We start from the raw sequence: 20,635 nt of genomic DNA, 5'->3' as shown, positions 1-20,635 counted from the left end.
ACATAGACAACAAAGCAACCCCCCCTTAACCTCTCCCGCCGACATATCTCGCGTCATCCCCAATAATACCGGCCGTCTCCAAAAGCCATCTCGCACTCTCGGCGGCCGAATCCCCAGCCCCAGCCTTGATATTGATATTACGACGGCGCTCAGCCTCCCTTGCCTCGAATTCCCACTTTGCACGCTGCATCTCCACAGGACTCAAGTTCGGGTCTGCGGAGAATGATGCCTCCGGATCTGGGACTATACCCCAGATCTCCAGGGTATACAGATCGAGCTTGAGCTTTGTCGGCGGGTCTTCGAGGGATGCATTGGCAGCAGGTAGGAAGACGCCGTCGTGTCCCACGGGCGCAGCGTAAAACTCGGCTGTTTCTATGTTCGAGTCGATAATGAGACTGCCTGCTCCGTGTGGTGTCGGGGATGTCTGGTGTGTGCGGGACGGGGCGGGAATTTGGCAGCCGATTGCGATGCCCGTGTTGCTTGAGAAATAGGCTGTTGGGTTATTGGGCTTCTTTGCGGATGAAGAAGGGTTGCCTGGGAGGAAGAGGTGTTTTGGGGATAGTTGGAAGAGACAGGGGAGGAGGTCGGATGTTTTTGAAGATAAGCTTGAGGTCGATGTGGATGTTTTCCACGGTTGGGGAATGTAGGCGCCTAGTGTTATCAACTCTTCGCTGGCTGAGTCTGCTAGAGACCCTTGCAGGATGAGGAGAGTGGCGGATTGCCAGGTAAGGACGTGGTGGGAGAAATATGTTAAGGAAGACCCGTGGGCGGCTGTGGAGAAGACGGGATGTAGTTTGACGCTACTTCGGAGGATATTGATATCGGATGATGTGGATGGGAGGAAGAATGAAAGATGCGAGGTGAGTGTTGGATTTAAGATGGCCGACTCGAAACTTCCTGGGAGTGTAAGTGAGGCCGGTGGTGGTGAAGGAGGTCCCTTGTTCTCGTTCTCCTCATTCTCACTCTCCTCCTGTTCGGTCTCTGTGGCTGGACCCTTATAGCTGCGTTGAGATAGGTTCAGATTTTTGCTGAAAAGCATGTGCTCGAAAAGGGCAGTCAGCGGATCGAACAGATATGGCAGAGACAATGAGATCGTTCGGGCAAAAGCCTTGTAAGATATCCCACCATCGCTTTCTTCAGGTGTAAAGGCTGCAATAATACTGTCTGCTTCTTTCTTGACCGATTCCATACGCCGAGCATCCAGTCCAGTTGTGTATGCCTTCAAAGACTCCAGTGGCTTCAGTGGTGCAATGACAAGTAGTAGCATAAGCAACCGGCGGAACGTATCGATAGAAATCCGGGTCTCATAAACGGTCTTGTCAACACGGTGATCGTGTTTGAATACTTCGATCGCATCAAGGGACTCCAGTGCTGCAAGGGCAAGGTCATCATCCTCGTCTTCATCGTACTCATCGTTGGCCGGTTCATCTACGGAGAAGCCCGGCGCATGGGAATGTCCAACCAAAGTTTCGGAGTCCTCAGTGGTAGATTCTTTGTTGGACTCCGCGGGGATCTTCCTCCCCACATCAGCCAGACTACCAAAGAGTAACTTGATCCTATCCTTGTCTCCCCGCTTCAGCGCTTTCCCGTAGCGCTCAGTCAAGAGCACAACAACCTTAACCATAGCCTCAAATGTCAACACGCTGGGTGCGAGCGTGTTTTGGAATGGAAAAGCGCCCAGATAAGAGACCATGCGAAAAATCACAGGTCCTGCATCTAACGGCTGCTTGGGAGAAGAGGTACAGATTCCATCTGGGATGCCCAGGAAGTCTGACAAGACTTTCTCATTCCAGTACCGCAGGCCTCCCTGCTCTAACGCCCGAGAGAAGAAGTTGTCTTTGAAATGCGTGAGCTCTAATGGCGTAAAGCATTTTGCTGCAAATCGCTCGGCGAGCACGGAGCTCAACAACTCTGTTTATGCATGTGGTCAGATACAATTGTTATTGACAAGACGGAGAGATCCCCATGTCAAAATCGAGGCCATAATATTGTCAATTACGTTCGACCAAGAGAGTACGACATCCATGTGCCTCCTAAACACAATGACGGTCACAACAGATAGAACTTACCTGGGGATGATGCACCATGTTCATTCGACTGGCCTGCACCCATTGTTGTGGTTGATGCGGGGATGACCCCACTGCTGGGCTGCGTCCCGTCGCAGTGCTCAAGAGCTGGGATCAAGTGAAAAGTTGGAAGAAGAGGAACAGACGAGGCATGAAGTGGCTCAGGGTGGTCAATACAACACTAGAAATGCTGCATCAACAAACAGTAGCAAGTCAAGATAAAGAGCGAGATTCCATGACGACGTCAGGGAGTTGCCTGAGGCATAAGTTTTATGCCTGAGACCGAAAACCGTTAGTATATATTACGTAACCGACGCACTTTTACATAATGGAGGCGCTGTCCTGAATGACCACATGACCAGGCCTATATCACCTGATACTTAGTTGGTAGATCACGTGGCCATTTCTGATATCTTATCATCCGGTTCACCACCTGGGCACTATCATTTGTCTGCAATACATCCCTTCGGACTTTTCGTTCTCTTCTACCATCCCCATACTAAGCTTACTACTCTATTTTGCACCTAGCGTGATGGCATTTGATCTTTGTGGTTTTGCCAAGGCGCCAGTTGACTACATAGCCTCGTGACTCACTTCCTAACCAATCTAGAACCACATCGAAACCTAAGGGTTTTCAGCAGGAGGCACTAAGTTCTAAGTTCTCAGCAGAAATGCGGAAAGTAAGACCAAACATATCGCTCTAAAGCCCATTGAAGGAATCGAAAACTTGCATTATTGCGGTATCGAAAATTAAGTTGCTCAACTCTAATGCTTTGGATGTAGAGAAAGAATAACCACGTAAAGTAGGAGCTCAAGGATTCGGAAACCCTCCTTTCCTAGTCAGCTCTCCGCCAGTGAAAATTATCGGGCTCAAAACAACATTTGCCTGAGCACTTTCACTATTCTTCCATTTTCCAAGCGAGGTGGATGTTGGGGCATCTGTGTCGGATCCACCACCATTGTTAACGCTGGCATAAGCCGTGCCATCTGTACAGATGCAGACAAAATCATCCAGATCATCATCTGTGACCTAGCTTTCTGTAACTGACTGAACAATCTTATGCATACCCTCGCCGTTAATATCAATGAAATTGTTAAGGCCACTACGAAACTGAGCAACAGGGAAAATCAAGAAGAAGCTCTACATTCAATCTAGCCAAAGAAAGGCCTTTTATAAAGGCCACAAAGAGCAAACAAGAAAGACTCAGTCTGAAAAACCAGGCATCCATGCATGGGGGATGGGATCATCGAACAGAAATGAACACCCCTTGGCTTGCACTCGTTTTTAACGGCCCAAAATAAGGGGTCCTCCTATATCTTTGAGCCCCCTTTGTCTTCCCAGACATATACCTTGACATCGTCCTAGACAAGATAGTCTTTCTCTTGGCTATATATACGGCCAAAGAACGCCTTTTTATTAAAGTCCTCGTGACCAAATGACCCAAAAGAGAACACCCATTCTCCGGCTTGGGTGGTATTAAATCCCGTCGTCCTCCCCGCTGCCACGCTGGGTAAGGCCACCAGCGTAGATACCATTGCAGTAAGACTTTTCACAAGTTCTGCTTCCCACTGAGGAGCCTGTAAGTCCTGGGTCGGGAATGAGACCATCGGCATAGGCATCGGTAATTGCGTCGTACCAAATAGATGCCGTCTTTGCGTATCCATAGTCATTTTGGTGCGTGTCATCCGCATCGCCATTTCCAGTGGTGAAATCATTCCGCAAAAGATATCCAAGCATTACCCGCGGCAGGGGAGAGAAGGCCCATGTCTGCCAGGACGATATTGCCGGTTCACGGCGTCTTGATGCTTTGCCGGTTGCTTTTGGGCAGATGAGAGCAGGTTAGACAGGACGATGAGGGTATATACCACGCCTCTACAGTATTTTAGGACAAGATCTTCTTTCCCGCCCTGTTAGGCTCCAACGCCACGGTCGAAGTGACTATTGATGGCCTGAAATTCAATGCTTTATGGGAATCGGAGCCAGATGGCCTCGACGTGCTTGGCGTGCTAGCTTCTAACACTGGATACGCTCTATATCAGCCGTCTTGGCGTACTATTCCGTACAACACTCGCTAGGTCTCTTAAGCGGTGTATGATAGCCTGTAGTTGTCGGTAGGGCGAGGTTGGATTTCGATTGGTCTCGCTCTGCAATGTTCCATCCGACCCAAATTCAACGGAAATTTACTGGAATAGGATTGGGGCGGGTGACCCAGCACCAGTCACCCGCCTAACACCGTATTACCGCCCCCAATATATACATGTACATACAGCATACATGGCCCACTTGGATGGAAATTACATACATGCACGCTAAAAAGGGCAGACATAAAATGTTGCGAAACCTCTGGCAATTTAAACCCCAGTCGCATTGTCAAAATTGCAGAAACTTGAAAGGTGCTAGGCATCATGGCAGAAGCAGCGAGGCAGACCAAAGACATGCATGGACAGCCCCCAGGTTCCACCTAGCGTGGACTATACATCGAGGGACCAGATTTCCGTTCAAGGCAGGAAGTGGGACGCATTGGTGTCGCCCGAGGCCGCTACAAATATAATAGGTCATCTTCCAAGTTTAACATGATATTGTGTACACCTTTCTCCCATATTCTCTGCGTTGAAATCAGACTCCACGGAGATTATAAGAGATAAAAGCCCGAATCGGCAAATCTAGGCTCCAACCTTGGTAAGGTTAGCGCATTTAAATTTTCGGTTCTGTGGGGCCGGCGGCTGCCCGTGCGCGGGCAGCCGCACATCCTCCTAAGCCGGTCTCCACCTCGAGAGGTGTGGACCCCCGTGGACCAGACATTTGCCTCAGAAGATCTTGATTTCCATTAATAAAGTCATTCTTGGAACCCGGGAGACCGATGGGCTCGTATTTTGGTGATGAATTTCAGCACTTGTAGATATTCGGCGTTCTTCTAGCGTTGGGCGAATAGTAAAGTACAGACGATAGAACTTTGCACCCATTAGTGCTGAGCCCGGTAAGGCTTGTCTTCCAAGGTTGACGTTTTTCTCTCAAGTCGCGTGCGGCTCTACACCGACAATCTATTAATACCCTTGGTTTCGCATTGATTGGTCAGTTCTCTACCCCCTGCTAGCGTGATATACCCAAGTTTGAGCCTGTAACAATATCCAAAACTTAGAACGGGTTCATTACGGAGAAGTCTGTACTCCGTACGTAAAAACATTGAGACAACCCATGGATTAAACCGGCCATTGTGGGGCGTAGATCATCAAAAGAAAGAAAACGAAAGGCCTTTCGCTAAACGTACCCCTGCTGGAGTTATGTTAAAAGGCCACCCCTCCCCTGCCCCTCTGACTTCCTTTGGGAATCACCCCCCCCCATTCCCATTACCTATTTGGTTTTTTTTTTTTTTTTTTCCTTATTATCTTTTTTTTAAACCAGCATTATGGTCGAAGTTCTGGATTATACCAAGGCTTTAGAAGTGCTCAAGGAGTATCCTGGAGATGGCCTCCACGTCGACACTCTTCTCGACTCGGATAGTCATGGAGCCTTGACCTACAACGACTTCCTGATTTTGCCCGGTTCTATCAGTAAGGCAATGAATACTATTTCATGGGTCGTTCTCTCTAATCGTACGAACAGCCTTCCCGGCATCGGATGTTTCGTTGGAAACCAAAGTAACCCGGCGGTTCACCATCAAGGCCCCTCTACTGTCTTCTCCCATGGACACTGTGACCGAACACAGCATGGCCATCCATATGGCTCTCCTGGGAGGTCTGGGTGTTATCCACAATAACTGCCCACCAGACGAGCAGGCTGAGATGGTGAGGAAGGTGAAACGCTATGAAAATGGCTTCATCCAGGATCCTATCGTTCTATCTCCGGAGACGACAGTCGGAGAGGCAAAGGAACTTAAGACTAAATGGGGATTCGGCGGGTTCCCGGTGACCGGTTAGTTGGATCTCTCCTTAGTGTTTCTTTCGTTTAGTGATCCTTACCTGGTTTCGTTTATAGAAAAGGGAACCCTCCTCTCGAAGCTTCTCGGAATCGTCACCAGCCGAGACATCCAGTTCCACAAGAACCACGAGGATCCAGTCACGGCTGTTATGGCGACAGACCTTGTCACCGCACCGGCAGGCACAACTCTCGCCGAAGCCAACGAAGTCCTCCGGAGTTCGAAGAAGGGTAAACTGCCAATTGTGGATAAGGATGGATCCCTAATCTCCCTACTCTCCCGGAGTGACTTGATGAAGAACATTCATTACCCTCTTGCATCAAAGCTTCCATCTAAGCAGCTACTCTGCGCCGCGGCTATCAGCACCCACGACGCGGATAAGGTCCGTCTCGAGAAGCTCGTCGATGCCGGTCTAGATATTGTCGTCGTGGATAGCAGCCAGGGCCATAGCATCTTCCAAATTGCTATGATCAAATACATCAAGCAGACCTTCCCCGATATTGACGTTATCGGCGGTAACATTGTTACCCGCGAGCAAGCCGCGGCGTTAATCGCTGCTGGTGCAGACGGTCTGCGCATTGGTATGGGTAGTGGCTCCGCGTGTATCACGCAGGAAGTCATGGCCGCTGGTCGTCCTCAGGCTGCAGCCGTGCGTAGTGTGTCTGCCTTCGCCGCGCGCTTCGGTGTTCCCACTATTGCCGACGGTGGTGTCCAGAACCTGGGCCATATCGTTAAGGGACTTGCGCTAGGTGCCTCAGCAGTTATGATGGGAAGTCTGCTTGCTGGCACCACCGAGTCTCCTGGCGAGTACTTTATGAGCAGTGAAGGACAGTTGGTCAAGGCTTTCCGTGGTATGGGCAGTATTGCAGTTATGGAGGACAAGAGCAAGAGCGGCGCTGGCAATAACGCCGGTGCTTCCCGGTACTTCTCTGAGAATGATAAGGTCAAGGTTGCGCAGGGTGTTGCGGGCTCCGTTATTGATCGTGGCTCTATCACCCAGTATGTCCCTTACCTTGTTGCTGGTGTGCAGCATTCTCTCCAGGATATTGGTGTCCAGAACCTTGATGCGTTGCGTGATGGGGTGAACAATGGTACAGTTCGCTTTGAGATGAGAAGCGCGAGCGCGCAGACTGAGGGTAATGTCCACGGCTTGCACACCCACGAGAAGAAGTTGTACTCTTGAATGCGGGGTCTCTGTTTTCGTCGCATGTTGTCTAGAGTTCCTTCCAGCTAGTACATCAGACCAAAAGCTAGTCAATACACTCACATATATTTCTTGATAATCTGACAGGAGCAAGTTCTTGATAAGGATTTTGAAAAGCTAAGACCTCCTAAGCCAAAGCTAGAACCGGGAAGCTGGGCGGATAGACATCCACATCAGTCAGGTATGAGATAAAATACATTATTTGATAAGAATGTCCCTGGCAACTTTCAGGACGCGGGTAATAATATAATACATGCCTGCAATAGAATCTGGTGATTATACATGATTCAGGGGGTAGGGAGAGCTCCTTGAGAATTCTCTGCAAAAGGGATAGTTTTATGAAATTCAAAATTCAAGTATATTTCTACTTGTTCCCTTCCATAGCATCTTCAAGCTCTTTGTAAAACAGCCACTTCGTCTTCTTGCCGTACCCCTTTGCCTTCCAATCATTGATAGTCAAAGGATAAAAATCCACATTTCCTTTCAAAGTACTATCATGAGCAAGAATCACAAACACATCGTCGTATGCATCGAGCTCTTTGATGTTGCCGACTGTCTTCAAGGCCGCGTCGTAATCAGAAGGAAGCACAGGCGACAAGGTGAAGACAGATTCCGATTCGGACGAAAGCGGAATGTGACAAGAGTGAGATGGACAAGGAAGATATTTTGAAGGTCGAAGTACACCAGCATGGTGGCAGGAATCTCCACCCATGAATACGAACGAGTCCGGCGAGGTGGTAACCCGCGCGAGGGCGCCTATATGACCAATGGAATGGCCTGCAGCGTTTAAAACATAGAAAGATCCATCGCCGAAATAGTCCAGCGCGTCGAACGAGCCAATCTTGATGGCTCCCTTTTCTGTCTTTTCGAAGGAGATTTCCCGCACCTTGCGATCTTGGTTGTCCGAGTTGAGATTAATCGCGTCCGGGTTAGTTGGGAATCCAGGCCAGTGGGTGTCCCGGATTCCAGGACCCACGAAGAGCTCGGTAGACAGTGGGAAAGTTGACGGGTCGCCGATATGGTCGAAATGGGCATGCGACCAGATGATGGCTTCGATGTCTGTGCTGCGGACGCCCAGGGACGATGTGTCAGAGTCCAGAATTTCCGAGATGTTGCGCGGGCTTTGGATGGTTGTCTGTGATTTGATCATGGCTACAACGGATGGCGGAAGGCTTTCCCAGTCCTGTCGGACTCCTAAGTCAAATAGAACATGGCGAGTGCCGGCCGAGATTAAGAAGCAGTAAGTTGGCGCTGTCACCTTTTTGAGGCCTGGCAGTTCGGGTTGCCAGAATAGATCAGGTCGTAGGTCAAGGAGTGTTCCTCTGCAATTATTAGGTTAATTGGTTCCCATGGATATGACGAGGTAGGGCCTTACGGGTCGATCACTCGCACATCGACAGTCGATGATGAAGGGGGAATATTCAAGACGGGTGGGAGAGTGGGGTGGTCCTTGTTCCTTGCTACTGGAACCTCTCTCCATTTCCGTCCGCCTGCGAATCACTGCTTGTAGTCCCGTCTGCTTGAAGAACCAAGCATTCTCAGTTTTGTAGTTCTCCGGGTTGACAATTTGTATCTGGCATGGAACACATTAGGAAGAGCACATGCCTCAGTTTGAGCAGAGTACTCACATCGTAGTTCAAAAGCAGCACCGGAAATACCTCGATTACTTCCAGTATTCCTGTTACAGCCTCGTATATAAAGTTGATTTTTTCATTTTCATCTTCTTTTTTTATCGCTAGCAAAGTACAGGGAACAGAATTCGTTTTCGGGGTATCCGACGTTAGATTTACTAGCCAAAACGTCAAGCCTATAGCATGACGATACCAACACCGCCCATCTTCGACTCATCGGGCAAGTTTTTCTCGTTAATCCCACCACCGATAGGTGCAGCGCGGTAGTTATATAGGTAGAAGTGGAGTTGGCCATCGCCGGCACCAAACTTGAGATCCTCGAGGAAGAGTGGGTTGTCATGCGAAGTGAGAGCATTAAAGACGTCGAAGCGGGCCTAGAGTGAGCAAGAAAGATGATTAGCATGTATAATGAGATACAACACATTGCAACATACCTGCTTTGCGCAAATCAGGGCGTCGTTGATCAAGAGCTGCAAGCGCGCCTTGAAAGCCTTCTTGTCATCAGAGAACGCGGTCTCGGTCGCGTAGTAGTACAGGTATGCGGCGTGGACGGCATCGTGCTTGGGGTTGTCGATCACGGTAGACTCGAGATTGTAGAACGAGACAAAGTCGGTGATCTTGTGGGTTTCCGGGTCTTCAGCAACGTATGACCAGACAACCTGGTCCTTGCCGGGCTGCTTCTTATACACCAGCCAGTGGTCGATTTCCTCGCGTGTAAAGGCCTGGTTCATATCGAAGCGCCGCATGTATCGCTCCAGCAGATCATAGACGGCATCGATGTCCTTGGATTCCATGGGCCGCAGGCCGGGGGTCGATGTCTCGCTAGGGAGATGATTCCTAGTGACTTGGCGGGCCTTGGTCGAGCCGTGAGGCAGAGGCGAGAAGCCAACGTCGTAGAGCTTCAACCAATCCAGAGAGCGGTGGTAGTATCGGCAAGAGCTGACGGGTGTGGGCAGGATTATACCGCCAGTATAAATGGCCTGGTAGATACCCCTGAGGTAGCAGCGACGAGTAATCTCCTTGATCAAAACAGGAGTCAGGCGCTTGGAGCGGAGCTTCTTGTGGATACACAGGAAGTTGATCTCCGTCACCTTGAGGCGCTCGCCGCGGACGCGGAGTTCAGTCGGGACGCCGCAAATGGATGCAACCAGCTTGCGCGACTTGGTGGCGCGCACTCCAACATGCCATTCCTTCTTCCATCCGGGTGACATCAGGGCCCTATGTATGCAGCATTAGCATTCTGAAATAAGTACATAAGTCCAAAACTCAACCCTACCAGTGAAGGAAGGATTCCGAATAATTGAAACGGAACATGGCGTTATCATCCTCGACGTAATGCTTGTTAAGAAGCTCGTATAGCTCTTTCAGTTCCTCCTCGTTCGTCAGGTCAAGAGTACACCACTCGAATCCCTCAATGAGCGCATCGGGGGTCTTGGAGACCTTCTCTGGGTCGATGATCTTGATAGGTCCCTGGGTAATCTGCTCCTTTCCAGCATCCTCAAACGCAGGCACTGGCTGTGTCTGCCAAAACTTGTACGAGGCCATATCCTTCTGGTTCTTCCCTCCCACCGCCAGTCCAGTCAGCATCTGTGAGAGGTCCATGTTGTGCAGTAGAGCCGCAGCCTTGTCCTTGTCCATCGTAGCTAGCTCGCTTTTCAGGGCTGGGTTTTGTTCGAGGAGTAAAGAAGCGAACTTCGCGGGAAGCTTCTTTCCTGCTTCTGGAATTCGAATGTCAGCAGCTGCGCGTCTGCGGGCTAGGGTCATGGGGGCATGTGGAAGGCTGAATAGAGGGGCCTACCATTGCCCGAGTCGGATGGAGCCCCAGACTCATCTTCATTGCGCTTGGGAGCCTTTCCCTTTTTATCGCTGGAATCGGACATGATGCGTTGGGGTGTTGTGGAAGAAGGAATTGGATCGGGCCCCACGTTTCAAACGCCGCGCCGCGGATCTCTGGTGGGGGGGGATTCTGCGGGCAGTTTGACTTAATAATAATACTACGATATTGGGGCGGTCTCAACACAACTCGCTATGCTTGTTATTTATGAGGGAAATAGTTATTGGCTATGTATTCATTATGGACACGTTTCACCTTGCACGGAGTACTTAGTGCTCCACTGTGAAGAGTAAAGACCCCTGTTCAATGATAAACCCTTAGGGCATACATCAGGAACCTCGGCATTCACATCTGCAAAGCTCATGTAAATCTAAAAGCACGTACAGGATTTCGACTATGGCCTCATTCAAATGGTAAACTGGGAAATTATATTGAGAATCGAAGAATTGTTGAAATCCAAGCAAAAACACCTCTATGTCCGTTCCATGCTAAGCTATAGGCATATCCATCTCAAGTGTTGATACAAGAATGCAAGGGTCATTGGAGCTCCGGGCTACCAATCATCAGGGAATCACACATCACTAGGTGGCTTCGTCTCAAGCACATCGAGGAATCCTCCGACCAAGTGGAGGCTGCCGGTGACAAAAGTCATGACCGGAGCTTCGTCCTTCTGCAGGACTTTGCGTTCCTGGCCCGCAACTTCCCGTGCAAAGTCAACAGCCTCCTCGATTGTACCAAAAACATGTGTTTGAGTGCGAGGGTCAATAGCATTCCACTCCTGTGCTAGAGATTTCTGGACTCGAAGGAGTTCGAGGTCGTCAGCGTTGGTGTTCATACTGACCAAGTCAGGTCGGAAGCCCGCCTGTTTGTATGTGATATTCGTGCAGAAGAGGGCATGAGTGAATGGTGTATCGTTCCTAAGGGCAGATGTGAGGGTCTCGTGGAGAGCATGAGCAAGAGCTGTGCTGTTACGAGTCTGTTGGTTGAAGATCAGAATCCTTGTCTTCTTGGCAGCTACATCCTCGGATGAGGAGTCGGCCTGGATCCGCGACGCAAACCACTGGCCAGCCAGCCGGATGCTCTCCAAAGTGTGCCCACCATCGATATACCAAGATACATTCTTCTCAAATCGGGTCTCACACCTGCCACCTAGACGAGTTTCCTCGAGCCCGGTCTTGAACTTCGCCGGTAGTGGTCCTTCCATAATATTGTCTGTGACTTCGATGCCAACTTGGCGCAAGAAGTCCCCGGCAGCTGCCACTGCCACTGATGCGTTGGTGTACTGGAAGTCTCCAGCTAACCCAAGGGTGATCTTGCTACTCTCAGGGCGAAGCTCTGAATGGCCACGCACAATTTCCATCCGGGCGCCAGCCTCCTCGGCGCGTTTAGCCAAGACTTGCTCCGCACCCAGAGGTTGTGGTGCCGCAAACCCATTTACACCACGCTTGAAAATGCCAGCCTTGTGCCACGCGATTTCCTCGATTGTATGTCCAAGCATATCAACGTGATCAATGCCCAGGCTACTGACCGCTGTCACTTTGGGTTCTGGGATCACGTTGGTGCAATCATATTGACCACCGATTCCACATTCAATCACCGCCGCGTCCACGCCCTCGCTCAAGTAGGTATGGAATGCCATCAAGGTCAAGTACCGGAAATATTGCGGTTTCGTCCCAGGTCCGGTGGGATCTTCACCCGCCAGTTTAGCAGAGTTCTCAAGGCGATCCCATACTTCGAAGAAATAGCGCGCAAACTGCTCTTCGGACAATGGGGCATTGTCAATCTTTATGCGCTCACGTGCAAACCGGAGGTGCGGCGAGGTAAAAAGACCGATCTTAAGATTGGATCCAGGTTGATCCGCATCTTTACGAGTATACTGGGAGAGGATGGTGGAGATGAATGCGGAGGTCGAGCCCTTGCCTTTCGTGCCGGCGACATGAATGGCGTTCAGACGGTTAAGGTCGGCAGGCTAGGGAACGTAAAGATCTCGCATTAGCTCCACTCGTAAGAAAACAAGTCTCCTGCAATTAGCGCACCTGGTATCCAATGCGCCGCAGCCACTCCACTGTTTGCGGGAGAGATAGCTCGTTCATCTCCTGCCTCGTTTTGGACTTCCTGAGCGCCTCCACAATTGCATAGTTAGTCTGCAATGAGTTAAGAGATGCAATTGCATCCTATGCATTCCAAAGTCAGCATACGCCATATCTTGACGGAAGCAATCCGTTGTCGCAAAACGTCGGGTCGCATACCTCATATGTTCGAGTCATGGTGGGCGAACGAGTCGAGAATCGCCGTGCGCAAAACTGCCAGCGAGTAGAGATCCAGAGCCTTCTCATGAACAATTCACACCCGTGCCTGATTTCCTCAAATGAGCAGGGGTGGTTAAAGAAACCCCCGGTAGCTCTAACAATTTATGATTCTCTGGTTGGTCCCCCGCTCTCCTCGGGAAACCCATTTGGAGCTGATCGGGAAGGTCACGTGGTCCTTCTGCATAGAACCAAACTGAACTTAAGTGATTTATATAAGTGGTTGGTGCTCATACATAAACAGTGGATTGATACATCCACAATAGGTTTGTATAGCATCATCTCGCATGTTGCAGTTTTCGGTGTTTCCTGTACGAAGTTACAGCAAGAAGTGACCAATAGACAACACTATCGCGACTATGAAGTCATATATACATATGTACATATGGCTTAATTAAGACAAGAGAGGTATGTATGCGAACCCCAGGGCGCAGGTGAATATGTATCAGGTAGAAAAATACAGAAAACCCTAGTGTCTGATTTGATACATAGAAACACGCACTTTAATCACAACATGTCTGAGTCGCAAGATGAGATGTTATAGTAGAAAGATGGATGTAGGTCTTCGAACCATTCATGCATTGGCTAAGCTCTCGAGAACTTCGAGGGAGGATCCGAGCAGCCGGAGCAGTGGGAACCGATGTAAAATCACAACAGCAGCATACAGCTGGAAATTCTCGCTTTCGAGCAAAGAAACAGTGTTCAAACAAAGATGAATTAGAATTGAATTGAAGGGGCGAGAAAGAGGAAAGGAAAATACCGGCGGGCCTGTAGTGGTGAAAAGAATGGTAATAAAACATGCAGTCATGGGAGTATAGAGAATATGAGAACGAAGGGGGAAAAGAAATAGCCAAAACGCCGGGATGAGCGAAACATTTACTCGATCCTAGTCTTGCCCTCCTCCAAAAACACGAGACGGGCATTGCTAATACCACGCTGGTGCCGTTTGGCAGGAAGCCAATTACCGATGATGGGGTCAGAGCGCGCTTTGATGAGAGCATCCTGGTACCCTTCGGCGCCAGCCACTGGTGTGTTTAGCTTGGGCCAATTGACCTAACGGAAAACAAAGGGTCAGTGGGACAATACTTCAACTTGGGCAGCATGGAATGAACTTACATAGAGCATGCCGTGCCCGTGCACGAAACGGAAACAGTAGACCGCCACCAGCAACCAGAATATCATAAACAGCCGAAGCGGCCACACAGCGGCATCAGGCAATCGTCTTGTGAAAAGCGCAACCAAGATCATGAACACACTAGCAGCGAGGACATATGGAACCGACTGGATGACAAGTGGTCGCTGATCAAGGAATAGTTGGATGTTGGCAAATGTCGAATCCGATGGGATATAGGTGCCCAAAAACACGTCAAACCCATCTTGTCGAGGACCGTCCATGAAGTTGTTGCGCACATATCGCGTGATGGAATTGTTCAAATCTTGCAGCATGCCGGCCCGCGTACGTTTGCCAGTCCGAGTGAAATCTGTCTTCAGGGCACCTGTACCGGAATAAGACTTGGAGACCACATCTGCGTTGTCTGCCCAAATATTCCTGAACAGATCTTCAAACTCTTGGTCATCGTTGGCAGTCTCCCCGGGACGGAGAACGCCTGCGTCCATGAGCTGCCGTGTAACCGCCCAGCGGCCGAGCATGCTCTGCACTACATTAGTGCGGTCCAGACAATCCATACAATTTGTTCGGACAACACTCGTTTGCGTAGAACGAGTATCCAGCTGCCCACCGGGGGCACCAGGACTTTCAACCCCACGGAAATAACCGCCCTGGGTCAGCCCGTCGTTCAGACGGCCCATGAGCAACTCTGCGCGATGCCACTTGAGGCCCTTAGTCTCGTTGTGGAAATCAAAGTACACATAATGCAATCGATCCATCTCCTTTTGCTTGAACCCTGCTTCCAAGACATGCGTCTTTTCAGAGGTGCGTTCATCAGTTTCGGTGCTTTCAGAAGTGGATGTGACTAGTGTGCGAACCAGCTGCTCGTATGCGCGCTTGACATTCTCCTCCCTGCCCTTTTGGTTGACGAGGTTGACCATGTAATTTTCTCCATAGATGCGAATCTGCTCGGCGAAATGCTTCCGTGCAGCCTCGACGGAAGTCTCAACGTCACGAACCTGAAGTTTCGGTGTATACTTGAGATCGTTAACTTCAGCCCAGAATAGGGGAACGCTGCCTCGAGTTTGCACAAAGGAGTAGACTTGGAGGTCTTGCCCAGCCTTGCCACTGGTCATTGATTGACCTCCACCAAACCCAGATAGTCCACCCGCCGAGTCATTCAAGATCACAATCTGTTCGGTCTCGTTGTAGTTTGAAACGTTGCCTTGCTCATCGATTCCGCGAGAGAAATATCTCGTTCCGGCGCGGTGTCTGGATCGCCGGGTGATAAGCGCGAAGGTGAAGGATGTTGACTTCACTCGGGCAGGAGTAATGCGCATCATACCGAACATCACCGGCAAGATGTAGGGGTCGACTCCTGGCTGGGGGCCGTAGCGAATTCCGCTTGTATCGTTGACTCCGAGGCTGAAGTTGATCAGATCGGATTGAATAAAGCGATTCCAGAAGAAGCGGTCGTCTGCGCCCTTCCACATCGGAACGTTGGGGGCAGTTTGTGACTGTCGCTGGAAATTATTGGTGATATCCAGCGAGTAGGAGAAGTACATGGGTCCCCTTCGAAGCAGGTCTTTCACCAATGTAAGATAGGCATCTTCGTCGGTGTCGTGAAGCGGTCGTTCTCGCATAGGGAGGAATTCTGTTCCGGCGACTTTGTACACCATATGGCCGCGCAACCGTCCCATGGGCTGGGCTTTGGTGATAACAATGATGTATTTATCTGTGAGTGTCAGCGCAACCTCCTGAGTTTCAATTTTATGGGCGTAATTACCAAGCTTCAACTTGAGAATTCCGAGAATTCCAGCAATACTGGAAATGCGCTTAGCACCTGGAAGGGGGCCATCGTTCAAACGTAAATCACCAGTTGGTCGGTCGACTACCAGAGTGGGTGCTTGGCGTGATGATGGCGAAGTAAAGGCATAGTGGGAAGGCGATGCATGTAGGTTGATATCCCGAAACGGGAGAATAGTAGGAGCCATGATGTGAAAAACAATGACCTCCTGAAAAATGAGTGATTACAAGGGAATGTGAAGAAGGAAAAGAAGAAGAAGCAGCATAAGTAAATCCAAGGTTTCTCCTCGGTCCAAAGTTCCCCCAAAGACAAGGGAAGGTACAAAAGTAACGGCGGGCCACTCTGGTCAGTACGCAGCCACACCGCCCCGCTGCTCCTGTGGCTGGGCCTTCCGTCATCTATTCCTGTCTGCCTCAAGGTCTTTGAAGTGTCTTGAATCTTTATTTGTACCCTTTGGATCTTCCCATTTTTCTCATCTTATTTCGGGTCTTGAGACCTTGATATATCTCAGTTCCTCGACCGTTTTATCTTCCTTCCTTCGACCCTCCCCCAGAACCCTCCATCCTCTCCTGATCATGGCTTCCAGACAAGCAGCAGGAGCCCGCCCGGGCGCACGATTTGCCCAGTTCAAACTCGTCCTTCTTGGTACGTTCTGGCATTTACTTGCAAGCTTTTCTTTTCGTTCTTTGGATCTATAGCTGACATACTGTGCTTATAGGAGAGTCCGCCGTCGGAAAGGTTTGGGATAACACTTGCGATCTTCTTTATCAGCCACTGACTTGACCGCTATCTTCCAGAGTTCGCTAGTTCTCAGATTCGTTAAAGTGAGTCTTTAACGATCGTCACATTACTTGCCGCGGCGAGCCGAGCGCACATGGAGTAATAAAACGCTAATCTCTCGGTTCAGGACCAATTCGATGATTATCGCGAGTCGACTATCGGGGCCGCCTTCCTGACGCAAACCATCTCCCTCGATGATACCACCACAGTCAAGTTCGAAATTTGGGATACTGCCGGCCAGGAGCGGTATAAGTCGCTTGCTCCGATGTATTATCGCAACGCCAACTGCGCTGTGGTCGTCTATGACATCACTCAAGCTGTATGGTCCAGTCCTACATCATGTCTTCGGCTTATTGCAAGTGTAGAAGCTAACATTCGTGGAAACACCCTTTAGTCATCGCTAGACAAAGCCAAATCGTGGGTGAAGGAACTCCAGCGTCAAGCGAATGAAAACATTGTGATCGCGCTGGCAGGCAACAAGCTTGATCTTGTCACGGAGAGCCCTGATAAGCGAGCAATCCAAGAGGCCGACGCCGAGGCCTACGCCCGTGAAGCGGGCCTGCTTTTCTTCGAAACCTCTGCCAAGTCCTCGACGAATGTCAAGGAACTATTCACCGCCATCGCCAAGAAACTGCCTCTGGATCAGGCCGGTCCTCGGAACATGCGGGCCACTCCTCGGCCCGGCGTTGACTTGCGACCAGAGGCTCCTGGAACTCAGGGTGCCGGTGCTTGCAATTGTTGAACAATTACCCGATCATATTCCCCCTTAGCCAGTGCGCCCTCCCTTTACACACCGTTTGAGAGAAGGCGAAGGCTACACATCCCAGCATCATTCAACGGTGGTATAACTCTGTGACTTTCTATGATTTCGCCAATGTCATTCGATCGGACTCTGGCACCATTCTCTACCCGCTACGGAGCCGAGGGATAGACTCTCGGTTCATGATCAATCTAGCCCTCTCGGATTTTCTTTGCTTCTTTTGTCCTTGCTCAGCCTGCTCAATTGAGGTTTCACAAGTCCACCGTTGGCAGAAGGATTTAACTTCCATGGAGCCACATGGAATTTGGCTTTAGACATGCTGCAGCTGGATCTGTCGGTGCTTTGACGGTGCTGTTCCTTCTGTACTCCTTGTTCCTTCTCACCTGGCGTCTGCATCTGCTCTTCTTTCTTTCGTCCTACGTCTTGGACTGAATTCCTGCTATTCCCGTTACCCTTGTCTCTCTCAGAATTATTAGTATGTTATGCTCAAATAATACATTTTCCTCACCTGTATGTACAGTGAAGACCTACAATATGTTAAGTGGTGTAGCCAGGCCGAAGAGATAAATGAGTTCTCTCTACTTAGGCGCCTTGCTTCTGGATATAGTCAACAAGCGTGAATATTTTGTTACTTGGTTTTCGGATATATATCCATGGATGTGTGTTGCTTAGATAGATATATTTCTCCCGGGGTCGGCTGGTGTTGATAACTGACCCGAACACCTAACCAGTGGCCAATATCCTGGATAAGATGTTCCCATACATATGTATTTATAGACCAAGCTCTATTTCATCTTCTAATCCACTGAATCAAAACCCCAGTTATACTTCTCTGGGGTTAGTATGTACGGAAGTGGGCATGAAATGGCGCGCAAAGCCCTGACCGCCCGCAGGATTATCGGGGCGGATCGCAACTGAGCAACCAAGTTCCCGTTTTCCTACTCATCCATCTTTCTGATCACCTTTAGCACTAATTTTGGCGATTGTGCGGCTCGTCATGCTGCGCTCCTCGATTGCCCCGGGTCGGCAATTGCTGTCAAACCCTGTCCGCCAACGGATCCCGTCGCAATGGCTGTCCAGAGCCGGTGCAAGCAACCGGCTGGCAGGTCAGGTAAAGAGAACCATATCCCCAAGCTTCCTATTTCTTTATACTCACAATCGTCACGCGCAGCGATTCTTCGCTGATTCTAAGCCCCCCCTACCACCGGTGGTCCCACACCAGTCTCCCCTTCCTCCGAATCCAGTGTCCCTCCCGAGACCATCTCGAAGGCCGCTGAACAAGGTATGACGGCCCCCTCGTTCATCAATTACCATTGAGGCCTACCCCCCATGTCCTGATACGATTTATTTTTGCAGAATCTAAGCTTCCTCCCTCGCCTCCGGCAGCTGCTCCCCGCAAATCCGGTCGTTTCCGTCGGTTCTTGATTTATCTGATCCTCACATCCGGCTTTGCCTATGGTGGCAGCATCTTCCTGGCCCTGAAGTTCGACAACTTCCACGATTTCTTCACCGAGTACATTCCCTACGGTGAGGAATCTGTTCTTTACTTCGAGGAGCGCGACTTCTACCGCCGCTTCCCCAATGCCTTGAGACACCCAAACCGTCTCCCGGCTGCACCCCGAGAAGAGGGAAAGCCCGTGACAATCCCTAGCAAGAGCGGTCTGTCCTGGAAGGTTGCTGAAGAACAAAAGGCCGATGCCGATCGTAAGAAGGCAGAGGCAGCTCACGAGGGACAAATTAAGCCCGCGGCCGCCAAGCCCGAGGAGCGGAACGCCGCAGTCGTGAAGGCCAAGGAAGACACGGCCTCGAAGCACAGCACCAAGGAGGCGAAGCCCGAATCCGAGGCGAAGAGCCCAGTCTCACTGGATGAGCCCAGAAAACCTGCTGTTTCTGCGAGCACGATTGAATTGCTCCAGTTGCAGGATGGTGATGACACTGTTGTTCAGGATCTGGTTAAGACCTTCAACGACATCGTTACCGTCATCAGCGCCGACGAAAACTCCAACAAATACTCTGCGCCTGTCGCCAAGGCCAAGGGAGAGTTGGAGAAGATCGCCGAGAAGATCGCTGCTATTCGCAGTGAGGCTCGCAACACTGCCCAGGAGGAGCTTAACAAGCTACATGCTACTTTTGATGAGTCGGCACGTGAATTGATGCGCCAGTTCGAGGAAGTGCGTTCCACTGATCTTGCTTCGTTCCGTGAAGAGTTCGAGGCCGAGCGCGAGAAGCTCGCCCTGGCATACCAGCAGAAGGTCAACACCGAGCTCCGCCATGCCCAGGAGCTTGCTGAGCAGCGTCTTCAGAATGAGCTCGTTGAGCAGGCCATCGAGTTGAACCGCAAGTATGTTCACGAGGTCAAGAGCCTTGTGGAACGCGAGCGTGAAGGCCGTCTGAGCAAGCTGACTGAGCTCACCGCTGACGTTAACGAACTTGAGAAGCTTACCGCTGGATGGAGCGACGTTATCGACGCCAATCTCAAGACTCAGCAGCTGCAGGTCGCCCTGGATGCCGTTCGGACCGTGGTCGAGCGTGCTGAGACCCCCCGCCCGTTCATCCGTGAGCTTGTGGCCGTGAAAGAGCTTGCTGCTGGTGATGCCGTCGTCGAGGCTGCCATCGCATCTATCAACCCCACCGCTTACCAGCGTGGTATTCCCTCCACTACTCAGATCTTCGAGCGTTTCCGCCGAGTTGCAAGTGAAGTCCGCAAGGCTAGCCTTCTGCCCGAGGATGCCGGTGTGGCAAGTCACGCTGCCAGCCTTGTCCTGAGCAAGGTTATGTTCAAGAAGGATGCTTTGTCTGAGGGTGATGACGTCGAGAGCGTTCTGGTGCGCACTGAGAACTTGTTGCAGCAGGGCGATGTTGACGCCGCCGCTCGGGAAATGAACACCCTCCAGGGCTGGGCTAAGATTCTCAGCAAGGACTGGTTGGGTGATGTTCGCAAGGTTCTTGAGGTCAGACAGGCTCTCGAAGTAAGTTTTTGTTTTATCTTTCGGGTTGGCAATTTGCAACAGATCCACTAACGTTTCCTTTCCCAGGTCATCGAGGCCGAGGCCCGCCTCCAGTGCTTGCGGGTTGAGTAAGCGCATACTTTGAGCGAAGATAAATTCATTTTACCCTGTATATCCCATCATTTACAGGAACTGTACCTCTAGTTGTACTTGTGCTTTAGACTCAAATGCTAGAACTTTCCCATGTCTCTTGACTTGTCTTAAGGTGTACGTT

The 20,635-nt window shown here is 50.4% G+C and overlaps 9 protein-coding genes across 9 annotated transcripts; 3 read left to right on the top strand and 6 right to left on the bottom strand.

Annotated features, from left to right (window-relative positions):
• Window positions 1-25: 25 nt before the first annotated feature.
• On the bottom strand, window positions 26-2,112 carry N7489_009207 (uncharacterized protein; the record flags this gene model as incomplete). Its single annotated transcript, XM_056714957.1, has 2 exons — window positions 26-1,911; window positions 2,070-2,112. The coding sequence occupies 2 exons, from the start codon at window positions 2,110-2,112 to the stop codon at window positions 26-28; spliced, it is 1,929 nt and encodes a 642-aa protein (XP_056562579.1).
• A 1,431-nt stretch (window positions 2,113-3,543) lies between these two features.
• N7489_009206 (uncharacterized protein) lies at window positions 3,544-3,804 on the bottom strand (the record flags this gene model as incomplete). The annotated part of the gene is made up of 1 exon (XM_056714956.1): window positions 3,544-3,804. The coding sequence occupies one exon, from the start codon at window positions 3,802-3,804 to the stop codon at window positions 3,544-3,546; it is 261 nt and encodes an 86-aa protein (XP_056562578.1).
• Window positions 3,805-5,473: 1,669 nt separating this feature from the next.
• On the top strand, window positions 5,474-7,166 carry N7489_009205 (uncharacterized protein; the record flags this gene model as incomplete). Its single annotated transcript, XM_056714955.1, has 3 exons — window positions 5,474-5,618; window positions 5,671-5,979; window positions 6,043-7,166. The coding sequence occupies 3 exons, from the start codon at window positions 5,474-5,476 to the stop codon at window positions 7,164-7,166; spliced, it is 1,578 nt and encodes a 525-aa protein (XP_056562577.1).
• Window positions 7,167-7,551: 385 nt separating this feature from the next.
• Window positions 7,552-8,337, bottom strand: N7489_009204 (MBL fold metallo-hydrolase; the record flags this gene model as incomplete). Its single annotated transcript, XM_056714954.1, has 1 exon — window positions 7,552-8,337. The coding sequence occupies one exon, from the start codon at window positions 8,335-8,337 to the stop codon at window positions 7,552-7,554; it is 786 nt and encodes a 261-aa protein (XP_056562576.1).
• Window positions 8,338-8,994: 657 nt separating this feature from the next.
• Window positions 8,995-10,698, bottom strand: N7489_009203 (glycylpeptide N-tetradecanoyltransferase swoF; the record flags this gene model as incomplete). The annotated part of the gene is made up of 4 exons (XM_056714953.1): window positions 8,995-9,192; window positions 9,253-10,036; window positions 10,095-10,536; window positions 10,617-10,698. 4 exons carry the CDS (start codon window positions 10,696-10,698, stop codon window positions 8,995-8,997), a joined length of 1,506 nt encoding a protein of 501 aa, XP_056562575.1.
• A 525-nt stretch (window positions 10,699-11,223) lies between these two features.
• On the bottom strand, window positions 11,224-13,006 carry N7489_009202 (tetrahydrofolate synthase; the record flags this gene model as incomplete). Its single annotated transcript, XM_056714952.1, has 3 exons — window positions 11,224-12,621; window positions 12,689-12,826; window positions 12,902-13,006. Coding segments are annotated over 3 exons (1,641 nt in total), but the record flags the coding sequence as incomplete, so codon positions are not given.
• Window positions 13,007-13,834: 828 nt separating this feature from the next.
• On the bottom strand, window positions 13,835-16,060 carry N7489_009201 (putative phosphoinositide phosphatase (Sac1); the record flags this gene model as incomplete). Its single annotated transcript, XM_056714951.1, has 3 exons — window positions 13,835-14,011; window positions 14,075-15,801; window positions 15,853-16,060. The coding sequence occupies 3 exons, from the start codon at window positions 16,058-16,060 to the stop codon at window positions 13,835-13,837; spliced, it is 2,112 nt and encodes a 703-aa protein (XP_056562573.1).
• Window positions 16,061-16,448: 388 nt separating this feature from the next.
• On the top strand, window positions 16,449-17,395 carry N7489_009200 (Rab family GTPase; the record flags this gene model as incomplete). The annotated part of the gene is made up of 5 exons (XM_056714950.1): window positions 16,449-16,518; window positions 16,592-16,611; window positions 16,671-16,697; window positions 16,781-16,972; window positions 17,048-17,395. 5 exons carry the CDS (start codon window positions 16,449-16,451, stop codon window positions 17,393-17,395), a joined length of 657 nt encoding a protein of 218 aa, XP_056562572.1.
• A 1,015-nt stretch (window positions 17,396-18,410) lies between these two features.
• Window positions 18,411-20,493, top strand: N7489_009199 (MICOS complex subunit MIC60; the record flags this gene model as incomplete). Its single annotated transcript, XM_056714949.1, has 4 exons — window positions 18,411-18,519; window positions 18,606-18,695; window positions 18,770-20,382; window positions 20,449-20,493. 4 exons carry the CDS (start codon window positions 18,411-18,413, stop codon window positions 20,491-20,493), a joined length of 1,857 nt encoding a protein of 618 aa, XP_056562571.1.
• Window positions 20,494-20,635: the final 142 nt, after the last annotated feature.

This window comes from Penicillium chrysogenum, assembly GCF_028827035.1.
Source record: "Penicillium chrysogenum strain IBT 35668 chromosome Unknown utg000005l_segment0_segment0, whole genome shotgun sequence".
Taxonomy (NCBI): domain Eukaryota; kingdom Fungi; phylum Ascomycota; class Eurotiomycetes; order Eurotiales; family Aspergillaceae; genus Penicillium; species Penicillium chrysogenum.
This window is presented reverse-complemented; position numbering and strand designations above follow the sequence as displayed.